Raw genomic sequence first — 17677 nt, forward strand, 5'->3', positions numbered from 1 at the left:
TTGGGTACTGTGAATGTAACATCACTGTATACTAATATTGCACACATGGATGGTATGAAAGAAGTTGAATATTCTTTAAATGCAGCACATTAAACAGTGGGTATAGAAAAGAATTGCCCCCCTTTAAAATAATCACATTGTGTTCCTTGCAGCCTGAAATGAAGACAGACACAGTTTTTGTTTTACCATTCAATTTTGGTCTCATCTAACCATAACACCATGTGGCCTCAGAATCTTCAAGGTGCATTAAGGGTGGTCAAATGAGACTATGATTTAACTATTTGGCATCAACACCAAACAGTATGTCTGGCGGAAATCCAATACAGTTCACCATACAAATAACACCATTCCTACAGTAAAGTATGGAGATGGTAATATCCTGTTATGGGGGTTTTTCTCTGCAGCAGGGACTGGAGTACTTGTCAGGATAGAAGAAAAATGGATGGGGCAAAATACCATCAAATTCTTGAGAAAAATCTGCTGCCCTCTGCCAGAAAAATGTCAACATGACAATAAGCAAAAGCACACAGCAAAAGTGACCACACAGTGGTTGAAGGAAAAAAAAGATAAAGGTCCTTGGATGGCCTAGTTAGAGCCCAGACTTAAACCCCATTGAAAACCTGTAGAATGACTTGAAGACTACAGTCCACAAATGATCACCATCAAATTTAACTGAACTTGAGTAGTTCTGCAAAGAAGAGTGGGCAAATTTTGCAAAGTTTAGATGTACAAAGTTAGCAGAGACATATCCCAACAGACAAAAGGCTGTAATTAAAGCAAAAGGTGGTTCAACAAAATACCCACACAAGGGGCCAATCCTTTTTCCAACTCAGTGATTCTGTTTTTTTTTTTTTTTCCTGACATGTTGGTGTTATATCTTTCACTTGGATGTTGTAATTTGTGTAAATACAGCTAAATAAAACAAAAACTGTGTCTGTTTTATTTTTAGGCTGTAAATCAACAAAATGTGATTATTTTAAAGGGGGTGATTCTTTTTTATACCCACTGTATCCCATTCTGTTTGCAAATAAAGGGAGTAGCCACGGGGGCACAGTTTACCCCTAACTTGACAAAATTATTTTTGGCTAGATGGGAATTGGATATGACTTAAGGACAGGAATAGACACATAACACATTTTACAGGAGATTTATTGATGATATTTTGTTTTTATGGAAAGGTGATTCAGGATTCCTAGAGAATTTTATGAATAGCCTTAATAATAATGTTTTAATCACTAGATTATCCTTTAAGTATAGTAAAAAGGAATTATATTTTTTGTATCTGACTATAGTTATTAACCTCCCTAGCGGCATTCCCGATATTCAGTGCCAAAAGCGGTAACCCTGAGCCACACTCGGGATTACCCCAGAATGATACTCCCCTTCCCATTCCTCCCCAGCCTTCCTCCAGCCATCCTCCAGCTGTGTGTTTGGCCGATGCCGTCACCTGTCTTCCGGTTCCCTTCCCTGCGAGCGCCACGTCGCAGGGGGGTGGAACCGGCAGGAGATTAAAAAAAAAATGACATGATCATGCCATTTCACCTACTGGCTTTTCCATTGCCCTGCCTGTACTTTTTGCGGTACTTTGTGCCTGGAAAATTGATAACGTCCATGGCGTCCAAAAAGCGTTCTTTTAGCTCAAAAACGCTTTTGGACGAACTGGAAAACAGCGACAGTGAATTGGAAATATTTTAAGAACTGAGCGATAGTGATTCATGGGAAAGTTCATCATTAGGTACTAAAAGTGACAACAGCAACAATTCTGTGACTGTGCTCAGCGATGTGTGGACTTGGTGCTCTATTGACTGCGGTATGGATCAGGCAGCGCCCCCAAGATTCCCATTTACTGGAGCACCTGGTATGAAAGTTGACATTGACCATGACAACCCCTTGGCACACCTACAGTTATTTCTGACCGATGAGGTTATTGAGAAAATAGTTACCGAGACAAACCGGTACAAAGAGCAACAATGCGCTACGCATCGGAAGTTTGCAAGATGCAGAAAGTGGGAACCAGTGACCAAAGAAGACATTTGGAAATTTCTGGGCCTAATAATTCTTCAGGGAGTGGTGGGTCCCTTTTATAATTTATGATTTTGTGTTTCGAATTTTATCATACCAGGGATGTCTACTAGACTCTTGTTTGGACAGATTTAACTGAGTTATTCCTAAGAATTACAGGCCTAAAATATAAAACAACATATTTCAATGCAAAACAATGTACCGCTTTTAGCACAAAAATTCTGACGTATTCAGACCGCCAGGGAGGTTAAGAATAACAATTTACACACTAAAACTTTTTTTGAAACCCACAGACAGGAATAGCTACATTCCTATGAACAGTTGCCACCCCACCATATGTGGTTGAGGAATGCACGCAAAGGCCAATTTTTACAGATAAGACAAAACTGCAATGAGATGGGTGATTATTTTGAACAGTTTTCACTGCTTTACCCCTAGGTAAATTCTGACATTTCTCTCACATATGTAAAAATCTGCATTTTTGTGCTAGAAAAATACTTAGAACCCCCAAAAATTATGTATTTTTTTAAAGAAGAGACCCTGGAAAATAAAATGGTGGTTGTAATTTTTTTTTTTCTGCATGATATTTGGACAGCTGTTTTTAAATTGCACATTTTTAAGTAAAAATACACTTTAATGAATTTTAGTGCATGCAAATACAATACAATACCCAATTTTGATAAAATATTAAAGATGATATTACATTGAGTGAATGGATACTTAAAATGTCACAATTGCATATGCCCGTGGAACGGAAACAAACTAAAAACCTCCATAGGCAATGGTTTTAAAGCCTTTACAGGTTACCAGTTTAAAATTAAACAATAAGTCTGGTGCTAGAATTATTGTTCTGGCTCCGATATTCGCGGTGATACCTCACATGGGTTGTGCGACCTCTGTTTACATATGCGTGCAGGACCTAAATAAGCATTTGCATTTGTGTGAGCATGGGGGAGGAAAAGGGCGCTTTACATTTTTTTTAATGTTATTATTTATTTATTTTTTTACACTTTTTTTATACTGCCCCTTTAATTTTTTTATCAACTTTATTGCTATCACAAGAGAAGAACAACATCCCTTGTGACAGGTCCTCTTTATTGAGAGATCTGGGGTCTATTAGACATTTAATCCTTATGATCTTAATGTAGACTGGGATATTATTTGCATTATAGATGCCAGGTAAGAATTTTCCCCCAGTTTTTGTCTCCCCTTTTTTAGTTCTCCGTATTTTACCTTACCCCTTTTTTTTTAGTTTAGGGTATTTGTTATTTTTTAACTTATTTGGTCCTTAACAGGTTCCCTTTAATGATTTCAAATAGATGAGATTTATGGCTATAAATATTTATATGGGTTATTTAACCTCTCCCTTGTTGTGCCCTTTTGTCTTTTCTAGATTTAGGATTTTGAATTTATTTTTATCTTCTTTTTAATTAATATATTTATATGCAATTTTATATTGATTCATATATAATATCTAATATTTTATTCATCCTCTCTTTCATAATATTGTATATATTACTTTTATGTGATATGTGGTCTGAACTTCACATACTTATATTCAATTTTTATTGGCTTCTTCAGGTGTATTTATATTTAAATGGTATTGTTAAAGTGTTACTAAACCAACAACAGTAAAATCAGTCTGTATATGCAGTTAAGCGTGCTTGTTATACTCACTGTGGAACCTAAGGGGTTAATCCTACACATTGTGTAAAAAGGTTGTTTGATCCTGTCTTTTATGATCCTCCTCCTCTTCAACAGTCCCCTATCAATCTTCTGGGAGTACAGAGCCTTGGGGGCACTCTACACATGCTCAGTTTGGTGTGTATTGCTCGAGAGGTTTTTTCTTGGGCAGATGCATGTGATCAGCACAGGGCCAATCAGCACTGTCCAGACAGAGGGTCAGGGGTCCTGCAGCCCCATAGGACAGTCAGAGGAGAATAAACTCCTCCTACAAATTTTTAAACAGGCACTGATAGAAGTCCTAAAACTGCAATATACTGCTGATGAGAAAAGGTATTTAGCAGTTTATATTTACTAAAATAATTGCATTTCCATGTTCTGTGTACTGTGGGAGACCAGATATAGTGACTGCAGGGTCCTGGGTTTAGTACATTCATTAGATGAGATTGGTATAAGGTGAGTTTGCCTTTTGTCTATAAATTACCAGTGGTTTAATTTTTATGTATTAAGTATGCCGCTCATCTATTGTTATGGATGTCCAGAGTCTCTTCAACCAGATGAGAGTAGGCTGTGCCATTTTGGTGGTTGATGTTGACATTCCGGTTTTAGGTTACATAAACATGGACGCTTTTTCCGGGCACTAGAGGCCCCTGAAGACGTGCGTTTGCGTGAAATGATTTAGGATGAGCTTTTACATATGATGTCATGCTGTAACATTGGGTCCTGAGTGGCGGCCACTGATGTGAGTGAACTAGTGGCTTACTTTGTTGTGTTTAGAACAGATTTATTTTAATAATTCTTGGATTTAATATTATTTTATATGAAGCTGGTTAAGCAAAAATACTACACTATTGTTTCTCTATTTTGCTGTGGTGTGTCAGCTTTGTCTAGACCAGGGTTTGGTGGAACCCTAGGGTTCCTCCTGAGGTTCCTAGGTGTTCCTTGAGCAATTTCTGCCTCTCAGATAAGTTCCCAATGACACCATTGTTCCTTTTAGCTATCTGTAAGGGGGTAATTCTTCCCAATGATGACAAGAGTGAGGAGCATTCTTCCCATTGACTGTCACACTATTGTGTCATGAGTTGTAGATTTTTAATTTTTAGCAGGGGTTCCCCAAGACCAGAAATTTATTTCAAGGGTTCCCCTGTATTTAGAAGGTTGAGAATGGCTGGTCTTTACAGTGGTTGTAGAACACTACTGCTCCTATTGGATGTGCGGAGTACCCAGAGGTGTTGCTCAAAGGCTGGAGTTTGTTTTAAAGGAACTTTGCATACAACATCAACTTTTTTTTTTATTTTTTTTTTTACTGCTTATCATCTTGCAGCAATTTCTTTTGCCAAGTTTGCATTCTCTCTGGTGACTGGTGGTAATCACACTCTTATTCAATGAAGGTGGTGGAGAACTTTCTATCACATCTTTGGCATGAACTTTAAACAAAAAAAAAAAAAACTTTTGAAACTGCTTAGTTTAAGCCACATTGTGCTGTTTTTTTTTTTTTTTGCTACACAGTTCCCCAATATGTTGTATAAAATAAACACATGTATAGTATGTACTGTATATTTGAAAGGAAAGTGTGCTTGGTTTTATACTTGAAGACACATAATAATGAAATATTAGAAGAATAAATAGGACTTTAAAGGTAACCACTGGTAATCCCATAAGGAAACACAAGTACTTAACAGATAAAAAATATAAGCTTATTATGACAACATGTTGAAATATATAAAAACCATATATGAAAAAATGTATGGTAAATACAAAACAATATCTCCCCAAACAAGGTGGTTATGTAGCAAGGGAACATGTTGTTATATGCCTGTTACAAAATAAGATCTAGTACAAGAAAATGCAGGATCTGCGATGATCTTTTGAACATCCGGGCCAAACAGGAATCTCAAGTCGCATAAGCCAATGGATCGCTACGCCTTTCACTTATAGCTTCCTCAGGAGATTCTATTGGTACCAAATCCCAGAGGGGAAAAAGAAAAAATATGTGAAGCACCCGGACCCATACGGTGGCATGAGGGGAGGTCCTACGCACATCAGTTCCAAAAAGGGGGACATATAAACCAAACACTCTATAGCCAAAACCACAGGAGTCCTGTCCTAAGGCCATATACACTTCACAAAAGGGCCGACAAGCAGTTGATGGATTCCAATCCCACATATAGTGGGTAGTAATAAGGTTGTCTCTCCAATCTCGGGGGTCCCCTGTAACACAGCTTCTTTCTTCTGAAACGTGGAGCTGCTGCTCCCACTTGTGCTGATCCTTGTTGTGCAATACCCCTCCAGCTGGAGAACACAGGATGTGTTCTAAAGTAAGTAGTAATGAAATATGTCAAGATAAGATGGGCGGCACAGTGGCTAAGGGGTTATCACTTCCGCCTAACGGCACTAAGGATCAAATCCCAACCATGGCACTACCTGCACAACGTTTGCAAGTTCTCCTTTTGCTTTCCTTCCACACTCCAAAGACATGCTGGTAGATTAATTGGGTCCAATCTAAATTGGCCCTATTATATAAGAATGTGAGTTAGGGACATTAGCTTGTCAGCTCCTTGAGGTTAGGGACTGATGTAAATGTATAATATATATGTAAAGCGGTGTGTAGATTTAGGGCACTATATACAGTAATTACCTGTAATAAATAAGATAAATGAAACAGTGGGAAGCCTGCTGCCATGTTGAAATTTGCCACCAAGCCTTTAACCAACAAAATATAGCCTATAGAAGAAGCTAATGGGAGAGCAGTGTGGGTTTGGTTATATACCAGACCACCTGACAGTCATAGCTAGTTGATGTTGTCTTTTGTTACTGTTACCTTAGCTATGCTACCTAAAACTGTGCAGAATATTTGCAGAAAATCCCTTTTTTTTTAAAGCCCGTAGCGTGTGAAACACACTCAAAAGACTTCACCCGGTGCATAAAAAAGTGCACACACACAAACGTGAGGAACACAAAAAGTGCACAGGGTGTGCGAACAAATGGTCTTCCCTCCGAAGAGGTAGGACCCGAACCTCGATCCCCCGGGGCGCAAGACTCCTGACAGGGATTTAAGGTACTCATGGTCTGTCTGGCCGAAACCAGACTGACCCCGTTCTTCAGGGGGACTGCCGAAACAGCCCCCACCGAGTACTAAGTGGGGCTCCCCCGAAGGGAGACCCCATGAGAGAGGGCGGACCAAGCCAAAAGGCCATATCCACCCCCTCCCAAGACTCAAGGTAGGGCCCGAGGACCCACACCCTACAAGTCGTGCAGGTGGAAAAAAAGGTGATAGAAAAGTGACAAACTACAAAGAAAAAACACACACAAACAAAAAGGTGGGGAAGGGGAAGTGGAGAGGTGAATTAGTGCCTAAGTGAAAAACAAAGGCAGGCCTTCCGGCCGGAATAAAAATTCCTCTGGTCGAAGCCAAAAGGCCTTGCCCAAGAGGCAGGTGCTTAAAAAAGTGTGCGTAGGTGCAGTGACCATGGTGCCGAAAAACTCAAGGCGAGCTGCCCCTCACCAGTGAGAATTAAGGCACCCCTGGGCTGCCACCCCAGGGGCACATACACTACGGGCTTTCTCTACCCCGGCCCAAAGGCCAGACCGAGTGTAGCCCTATCCTACCAGGAGGCATCAGAACTTTGGACAGCTTAGGGAGAACCTGCCTTCAACTGGGGACAAGCCTTTTGCAAGGCCAGATTCAACCCAGGAGGAAAGGCTCCCCCACCGCCACCGCCGTTCCTTACCAATCACATCCAGGAGCAGTACTAACTGGCCGCAGATCCAGTTTTCTCGCTCCCTTCAAACTGGTAGGGGCGGACCCATTCAAATCAGGAAGGCATTGGAACCCTCCGGCTTTCTCTGGTTTGGCCTACTCCGGTCCTCCAGTTACGCCCAGAGCGCCCCGGTTTACTTCGGCCACCACCGATACTAACCTTCAGGTTCCATTCCAACACTGATAAGAACAGATACTACACTTGATCTTAGCCAAAAGGCCGAGAAGCGATTTGCAGAAAATCCCTGTCTTAGAATATTGGCACATCTGGATTTTTCTTGACTTTGATGTTGTTACGACAGGCAACAATCATTTCAGGGCCACAATAGCACATTTATGGAGATGTTTTGCATTTGTTTACATAGTTTCCATATGTAAGGGCACCCACCTGAATTGCATAAATTGTAATATTATTATTATTATTCAGGATTTATATAATGCCAGCAGTTTGCACAGAGCTTTACAAAATAGTAGGAGACAGTACGGTTACAATAAAATTCAGTAAAAGAGGGCTCAGAAGACCCTACTTAGTAAAGCTTACCATTTTAAAGGGAGGGTCAAGTGACACAAACAGTACTAACTGTTCAGGATGACTTAATGGTGAAAGTAAAAGTACAGTTTATTTGAATCAGGATAAGCCTCTCGGAAAAGATGGGTTTCAGGGATCACCTAAAGGCAAATAGACTAGGAGATAGTTGAACAGATTGGGTCAAGGAATTCCAGAGGACGGGAAAGACTCTGGAAAAGTCCTATAGGCGAGCATGGGAGGAGATGATAAGAGAACAAGAGGTCTTGGGAGGAGCGAAGAGAATGGATGTGTCACTGTGTGTGTCAAATTGTTTGTGTCAAGTTCAGCCAGACAGAATTCCTTTTTCAGATCAGGCAAAACGCAGTCAACACAGGGACATTTTAAGGGTCCCAACCCAGAGTTGTATAAAGTACTCGAAAACCCATACTTGAGTAAAAGTACAAGCGCTCGATCAAAAAGTGATTTGAGTAGAAGTGGAAGTGCTCGATCAAAAAGTGACTTGAGTAGAAGTACTAAAGTATTCAACATTTTTTGTACTTAAGTATTGCAAGTAGTTTTTGTAAAAATTTTGCTACTCAAGTACTGAAAGTAAAAGTACCAGTAGTTTTGAAAAAAAAATTGCTACTTAAGTACTGAAAGTAAAAGTACAAGTACTGTGTTATGTAGTTATTAAAGAAAGAAGTCAAAAGTTTGAACAACATATTGTCTTTTATTATTTCAAATGCAGCTTTTATTTATACATACAGTAGCATTTATTTTAGTATGCGCTGATAATACACATATTTTGAGCTTCATGAAACCTGCCATCTACTGTTCTGGCAGTGGTAATTTTTATAATTGTAACGAGTAACTATGCAGCACAAAAAAAAAAATATCGGAGTAGAAGTATTGAAATCATCGAAAAAATGTAGTGAAGTAAAAGTGGAAGTAGGAGAAAAAAAGTCTACTCTAGGAAAGTACAGATACCGCCTTTCGGTATTTAAGTACAGTAGTGAAGTAGTTTTACTTAGTTACTATACATCTCTGTCCCAACCTGACCATGCATGAGCAACAAGACCGAATTGGGAAGCAATGACATGTCTTCTGTACAGTGGGCTTCATTTTCATGTAGGTGTTGCATGAGTAATGGTAAAAATCCTCTTTGTTTTCTCCAGGGCTAAAGATGGTTCTTGACATTGACCAGAAGGAGTATATTCCCTTCCTCCAGAGCACAGCTGCTGCCAGAATTATTCTTCACCAGCAGAGAAGCTTCCCGTTTTTGAAGGATCTGGGGATTTATGCTATGCCCGGAACGGAGACCTCTATAGCAGTCCTTGCGGTATGCTGATGGGAAAGTACATACAGAACAATGATATCTGATGGGATGTCAGCCAACTACTGATTTGGTTGGAACTGGGTGAAACCAAAATGAGACAGCCTCATAATAGTCTTTCAAACATGTTTATAGCTGCTGTTATAACAATGTTCACTCACTGAAGGTGGATGTTATCTTGTATATTTATTTCCAGTTCTCAAACTCCCTGGGAGTTGGGGGGGGGGGGGGGATGAGTGATGCGTGCATACCATGCAATTGCCAACAACTAGAGGAGGTACTGATGAAGCACTGAGCTACCTTATAGGTCAGAGGCTAAGTATTGGTACCTCTTGATGCCCCTCTCTCCTTCATGATATGCATGAGCTCACAATATACATGGGTTGGAAATGATAGCGAAGTACAAAGTACATTTCATGCAATTTATTGTGAACTCTCTTGTTCACCTGCACTGAGATACATTTGATACAAATAATATTGTGCAATTCCTGAGATAGGTGCCCATTTTTAAATGGTAAGAACTTGACGGCTGTTTTTGCAGCAGTGAATACAAAGCTAGAAAATACCAAGACCATGGACTTGGATTGTTAAAGTCACAGACAGCAAAAAGATAGAAATGAATAGAATAACACAGAGGCGTAACTAGAACCTTCAGGGCCCTGATGCAAGAAACCATGAAGGGCCCCCCAGACCCCTGGCCGGGGCCCTTACCTTCAAGCCCAGGGCTCTTCCCACTAATCCTGGGGCTCTTTACACTCGTTGCATGGCCTTTTATTACGGTCCCGCAGCAGGATTCTTTCACAAGTTCTGCAGTGGGCCCCCTTCCTGCAATCTTGTGGGCCCCCTTCCTGCAATCTTGGGGCCTCCCCACAGTGGTGCAATGCCAGGGTCCGGTCGCAAGTGTGACCTTTGCGATCCTGGAAGTTCACCCACTGGTTTGCTACCGGGCCCCCTGGAGCATGGGGCCCGGTAGCGATTGCAACCCCTGCAACCCCTGTAGTTACGCCCCTGGAATAACATTTAGTCTCATAGGCGTGCGCAGCCTATTGCATTAGGGTGTGCACCCCAAAGCTCAAACAAACATGCCTTTCTCTGCAGCCTCAGCTTCACTGGACAGTAAATGAATGGGAAGTGCTCTGTGCTGAGCAGCTTCCTGTTCATTCACAAACTGAAGCATAGTAAACACAGTTTACTTTGCTCCAGTTATGAATGCACGCAGAGTGTGTTCCAGTGTTAATTTTGGCAGCAAATTTCAATTTAGTTTTAGTCTTAGTCTTAGGACTAAAATGGCATTTTAGTTTTAGTCCTATTTTAGTCTTCTGCAAGTGTTTTAGTTTTAGTCGTATTTAGTCGACTAAAACTCCAGTATATTTTAGTCGACTAAAACGCCCTACATTTTAGTAGACTAAAACTCATTTTAGTCATCTATAATCGAATGGGTGTCGTTCAATTGTAATTTGTAATGCATTATTTAAGCATTTCTCTACAATTTCCAAACTCATTATATACTACTGCTGGTCCTGGAGTGAAAAATCTAATATGTTATTATTTATGCTTTGAGCATGCACCAGTGTTAATTTTTGGCAGCAAATTTCGATTTAGTTTTAGTTATAGTCTTTTGACTAAAATGGCATTTTAGTTTTAGTCGTATTTTAGTCTTAAGACTAAAATGCCATTTTAGTTTTAGTCGTATTTTAGTCATCTGAATTGTGTTAGTCGACGAAAACGTTTTAGCCGGTTTTAGTCGACGAAATTAACACTGGTGTGTTCACTGTGTTTATTTAAAAAAAAAAGGGCAGGACATATTTACTAGCCCCTTCCCCCCGCTCTCCTTTCTAAACCATCCCTTGCAGCAGCCGAAGGGAGAGGAGAGAGGGGAAGTCAGCAGCACTGCTGGGGGAAAAGGTGCAATACTGGGGAAAGCCTGGCAGTAGGGGAAATCCGCATGTAGGGATTAGGGTGTGCCCAGGCACACCTGGCACACCCCCTGTGCACGCCTATGTCTAGTCTTTCCTTGTAGAACTACAAGGGCAAGCATGGTATGAGTGCATAAAGGAACCTGTTTTTGGAAGTATGAAAAATATATTACTGTATATCAAAAGCCAAAACTTTTTTTTTAGTTGTGGGAGTGGGTTAGAACCCTTGTCACAAATTACATACAGAAACTAATTGGTTGCCATTCACTCTTTAAATGAATAACCCCTCTTGTAATTTAAAGAGGAACTCTAAGAGTTTTAATGGAAAGGGCTGTAGGAGGAAACTCAGGAAAGTATATCAGCTATCTTTGAAAATATCTCTTGTGATATACAGTCAGATGAAAACACTACTTTCAGTGCGGTGGAAACATTAGCAGGACACTTCTTGTACATTACTTCAATTGAAGTAGCCAGCTCATAGAACCTACTACCTTGCTAAGTATTTAGTGTCTGGTCATTGCAGGGCTGTTTTTACAGAAACTGATGCCATAATACATATTTACCTTCTGTAAAAAGGTAAAATTATAGATATCCCAACTTTTTTGGGTATTGTTTTTTGTTTTTTTTTACTGATGTTATTGATGCGTTTTTCACCAAAATGTCAATATGCAAAGTCAAATCAAAAGTGCATTGCAGCACATTGTGAGGCTTCGCATTGACATTCACTTAGATGCATTTCTGTTGTTTTCACACATCAGGCAAAAAAGCACCAAAATGCAAAGGTGCGAATGAGCCGTTAGTGACCATTCATACTTAAGCGTTGTGGTATCGCACCATTAGATATACATTTAAGTTGCATATCCTACATACTGTCTTGCATGGAGCTTTATTTATTTTGATTGGCACTCCCTCGCAATAAGAAGACTATGCACCCACTTTTCACCATGTCCCTGTGGGAGGAACATTATTGCCCAGCATGGGGCGTGCTATCCGAAACACATACAGTATAAGTGTCGGTCAGTGACCTCATCTTTCACAGGTATCCTTGCTGGTGACAACGTTGACTTCCTAACAGAAGTTTTAACCCATCCCTACTAAAAATTGACAAAATAAATGTGGTTAAAGGTACACTTTAAAGATTGTTCATTTTTAATGAAGTCTAGTGTATGTTTTCCTGACTTAGAGGAATACAGTGGCTTAAAAATATTCATGCCCCTTAAAATTTTCCACATTTTGTCATGTTACAGCCAAAAACATAAATGCATTTTATTGGGATTTTATGTGATAGACCAACACAAAGTGGCACATAATTGTGAATTGGAAGGTAAATGATAAATGGTTTTCAACATATTTTTACAAATAAATATCTGAATAGTGTGGTGTGCATTTGCGTTCAGCCCCCCTAAGTCAATACTCTATAGAACCACCTTTTGCTGGAATTACAGCTGAAAGTCTTTTTGGATATGTCTCTTTCAGCTTTGCACATCTAGAGATTTCAATTTTTGCCCGTTCTTCAAGCTCTGTCAGACTGGATGGAGATCATCTGTAAACAGAAATTTTCAAGTCTTGCCACAGATTCTCAATTGAATTTAGGTCTGGACTTTGACTGGGTCATTCTATCCCATGAATATACCCTTCCATTGTAGCTCTGGCTGTATTTTTAGGGTCGTTGTCCTGCTGAAAGGTGAACCTCCACCTCAGTCTCAAGTCTTTTGCAGACTCTAACAGGTTTTCTTCTGAGATTGCCCTGAATTTGGCTCCATCCATCTTCCCATCAACTCTGACCAACTTCCCTGTCCCTTCTGAAGAAAAGCATCCCCACACATGATGCTGCCACCACCATTTTTCAGGGTGGGGATGGTGTGTTCAGGGGAATGTGCAGTATTAATTTTCCTTACACACAGAGTTTTGCTTTTAGGCCAAAAAGTTCAATTTTGGTCTCATCTGCCCAGAGCACCTTCTTCCAAATGTTTGCTGTTTTCCCCGCATGGCTTCTAACAAACTGCAAACAGGACTTCTTATGGCTTTCTTTAAAAAAAATGGCTTTCTTCTTGCCCTTCTTCCAGAAAGCCCAGATTTGTGGAGTGCACGACTAATAGTTGTCCTGTGGACAGATTCTCCCACCTGAGCTGTGGATCTCTGCAGCTCCTCCAGAGTTACCATGGGCCTCTTGGCTGCTTCTCTGAATAATTCTCTCCTTGCCCAGCCTGTCAGTTTAGGTGGACAGCCATGTCTAGGGAGGTTTGAAGTTTTGCCATACTCTTTCCATTTTTGGATGATGGATTGAACAGTGCTCCGTGAAATGTTCAAAGCTTGGGATTTTTTTTTTTTTTTTATAACCTAATCCTGCTTTAAACTTCTCTACAACTTTATCCCTGACCTGTCTGGTGTGTTCCTTGGCCTTCATGATGCTGTTTGTTCACCAAGCTGCTGTAACAAACCTCTGAGGGCTTCACAGAACATCTGTATTTATACTGAGATTCATTTACACAATTACTAGTTTAATACAATTTACTAATTTGGTGACTTCTGGCAAGGCAATTGGTTCAGCTAGATTTTAGTTAGGGGTATCAAAGTAAAGGGGGCTGAATACAAATGCACGCCACACTTTTCAGATATTTATTTGTAAACATTTTTGAAAACCATTTATCATTTTCCTTCCACGTAACAATTATGTGCCACTTTGTGTTGGTCTTTCATGTAAAATCCCAATAAAATACATTTATATTTTTGGATGTAACATAACAAAATGTGACAAATTTCAAGGGGTATGAATACTTTTTCAAGGCACTGTATACCATTAAATCTTCAAATAATTTTAAGATGTTATAAAGAAGCATAAATAGCAATATTTAAAGAGGACCTTTCACCTAAAAGTCAAAAATCAAAATTAACCACAACAATAAATGTTTAAATGTTTTAAAAATACATATTTACAAGTCTATAAAATCCAAAGCTATCTTCTTCCATATGCAAAGTTTTACTTGTGTGTCTCTTTTTCTGCACCATCATCTTGGATTCGGGATTATCACTTCTTGGCTTTGACACCCAGCCCTCTGTGACGTGTTACTATGAATTGCTATCGTCTGCTTATAACTGTAGAAATGTAATAGTCATTATTATGTGTTTACCATTATAGGATCAAATACAACATTTAGAGGCTCCATATTCCTCATGTACAGTAGATGGTTCGGATATTCCTGTGACAAATATATATTCAAAATTCAACAGTTCCTACTCAATCCAGGTATAGTCCAAGACTTTGCTATATATATGAAAATGATGAATCAACCCTTACTTTTCACCAAATGTTGCAAAGCAGCAACTCGTCGGTGCCTGCATGTACCACCCAATGTCTTTTTCAGCACCCAGGGATCCCTGAAACCTGGGGCACTCTAATATGACACCCCTGAAACAAAGTGAAACAGGCTTGTTTTCTTCAACCTGTGTCTAGCAATTGTTTCAAAAGTATGATGAGCTGACTAAAAAAAAAAAAAAAAAAACGGGGGGGGGGGGTTGGGGTAAAAGCCAGTACAGTACTTTTGCTGAGGAAGTTGAAATTTGCATATTGGAGCACCTCAGGTTTGGGGGTCCTGTGTCTCTGAAAGAAATTGTAGAACGTACAAATAGGTACATGATGGCATCTGTTTTTCAATACTATTACAACTTTACAACATTTTGTAGATGGTAAGCTTGCCTCTACTCCCTTGTGAACGTTAACAGTCTCTTGCAATTTGTGAACTAGCTTCATGTAGGCATAAACGTTTGATGATCATCACCTGAACTAGTTAGTTTGACTGGTTGATCTTGGGACTTGTTCATTGTCCTTAAGTTAATTTGATTGGCTTTGTGGGATTTTCTCAGGGTTTGCAGGATTAATATCAATGGCATCACTAGGGGCAGGGGGCCATGGCCTCCCAAACATAATGCTGTGCCCCCCCAACAGGATCCCACCCCCTGCTCTGGGATGGCGGGTCAGTAAGCCCAGATTGCGGGTTCCCGACCCGCCATCCCCGAGCATTAATGTGAAGAACAGAGCCGCACTGGAGGAAGTGGAGCAAATGCTTCCTGTAAAGTTTTGGCTCCTGTCACAGGCTGAGTGATACCAAATGCACTCCGCCTGTGACAGGAGCGATACAGGAAGCATTTACTCTGCTCTCTACTGCAGCCGAATGCTTCCTCCAGCACTGCTCCTGTCATACTCCATTGGTGTCTCAGAGGAGCCAGCAGTACCAGCCAGCAGTACCCACTAACAGTACCAGCCAGCAGTACCAGACTGCAGTACCCACCAGCAGTACCCACTAAAAGTATCAGCCAGCAGTATCAGACTGCAGTACCCACCAGCAGTATTAGCCAGCAGTAACCACCAGCAGTACCAGCCAGTAGTACCCACCAACAGTACCCGCCAGCAGTACCCACCAGCAGTACCAACCAGCAATACCCGCCAGCAGTACCAGCCAGCAGTACCCACCAACAGTACCAGACTGCAGTACCCACCAACAATGCCAGCCAGCAGAACCAGCCAGCAGAACCCACCAGCAGTACCAGCCAGCAGTACCCGCCAACAGTACCAGCCAGCAGTACCCAGCCAGCAGTACCCACCAACAGTACCGGCCACCAGTACCCACTAGCAGTACCAGCCAGCAATACCAGCCAGCAGTACCCGCCAGCGGTACCAGCCAGCAGTACCCAATAGCAGTACCCACCAACAGTACCAGCCAGCAGTACCCACCAACAGTACCAGACTGCAGTACCCACCAACAGTACCAGCTAGCAGTACCAGCCAGCAGAACCAGCCAGCAGTACCAGCCAGCAGTACCCGCCAACAGTACCAGCCAGTAGTACAAGCCAGCAGTACCCACCAACAGTACCAGCCAGCAGTAAACACCAGGAGTACCAGCCAGCAGTACCCACCAGCAGTACCCACCAACAGTACCAGCCAGCAGTACCAGCCAGCGGTACCCACCAACAGTACCAGCAAGCAGTACTAGCCATCAGTATGAGCCAGCAGTACGAGCCAACAGTACCCACCAACAGTACCAGCCATCAGTACCCAACAGTAGTACCAGCCAGCAGTACCCACCAACAGTACCAGCCAGCAGTACCAGCAATCAGTACCCACCAACAGTACCCACCAGCAGTACCAGCCAGCAGTACCCACCAGCAATACCCACCAGCAGTACCAGCCAACAGTACCCACCAGCAGTACCAGCCCTGGAGGACAGCCAGCAGTAAACCAGCAATACCCACCTGGGGGACAGCAGCAGCCAGCGATACCTTCAGGAATCCTGAATAAGAAGAAGTGAAGCTTGAGGTCAGTTGAGGTGCAGGTAAACCGCAGTGCATCAGTGTGAATGCAGCCTTAGACCCCTTCACACAATCGATCCGATCGGGTCCGCCTGTCTGTTCTTCAGGTGTACCCAATTGGACCATCCATTCACCTCTATAGAGCAGCAGATGTAAACTGACTCATGCCCATTTACAACCGCTTATCTTCAATCTGATCCACTTAAAAAAAAAAAAAAAGGGGATCCGTCTCCTTCTGTCTGGGTGGATCAGAGGGCCCATAGAGTAGGCCATATGGTGGGACCAAATCCCCATTTTTATTTATTGATTGCCTCTATATATTTGATAGTCATTTCTTTTGCATGTGTGCGCTATTCTCTGTAAATATGCATGTTGCTTGGTTCATAGCTGCACCAGCTTTAGAAATGCATGTTCAGGGTTTGCCCCCCCCCCCCCAGCTCTTTTTTTTTTTTTGTCCCATAGAGTAGAGTGGGCTTTGTCCGTGTCTGCTCTGCATATGCTGAGTGGACACGTTCCTGTCATCTGCCTGCTCCCCTCATTGTGGCCCACGACCGGTTACAAAGTCGATAAAGTGACCCTCACTCCTCAAAAAGATGGTCACCCCTGCTGTAGAGGCATGAGTCCCAGGTAGAGAGGTGTGCTGTAGCAGCCTTCTTCCTTAGTTTCGCTGTGGTGTGTGGCGGAGGGAAGGAGTCCCGGATGGAGAGGTGCGCTGTACTGTAGAGCATCAGCAGACCCGCAGGGAAATCATAAGGATATCTATGAAAATGATAAAAGTGTTAAGACTGCCACCGCTGTTGCAGGTGGCCTGAACACTTTCATCACTGTGGTTGGCAAATCTCACTATTCTTCCCTACCTTCTCTGCACTGAGACCATGGCATCAATACTAGGCTTTATTACTGCATAAACTGGGACCAATACTAGGCTTTGTTACTGCATAAACTGGCACCAATATTAGGGGTTATAACTGCTTAAACTGGCACCAATACTAGGCTTTTTTACTGCGTAAACTGGCACTACTAGTAGGCGTTGTTACTGCATAAACTGGCACCAATACTAGGGGTATTACTGGGTAAAAACTGGCACCAATACTAGGGGTTATTACTGCGTAAACTGGCACCAATACTAGGGGCTATTGCTGCATAAA

At 41.6% G+C, this 17677-nt stretch overlaps 1 protein-coding gene across 1 annotated transcript in view; it reads left to right on the top strand.

Annotated features, from left to right (window-relative positions):
* Positions 1-17677, top strand: part of SCNN1B (sodium channel epithelial 1 subunit beta) — a 148507-nt gene that overhangs the window by 99270 nt on the left and 31560 nt on the right. Inside the window, exons 6-7 of the mRNA XM_082260268.1 lie at positions 9149-9312; positions 14362-14469. Of these exons, the coding sequence (XP_082116394.1) occupies positions 9149-9312; positions 14362-14469 (272 nt within the window). The remainder of the gene's footprint in view (positions 1-9148; positions 9313-14361; positions 14470-17677) is intronic.

This window comes from Pelophylax lessonae, assembly GCF_965119305.1.
Source record: "Pelophylax lessonae genome assembly, chromosome: 6".
NCBI classification, from domain to species: Eukaryota; Metazoa; Chordata; class Amphibia; order Anura; family Ranidae; genus Pelophylax; species Pelophylax lessonae.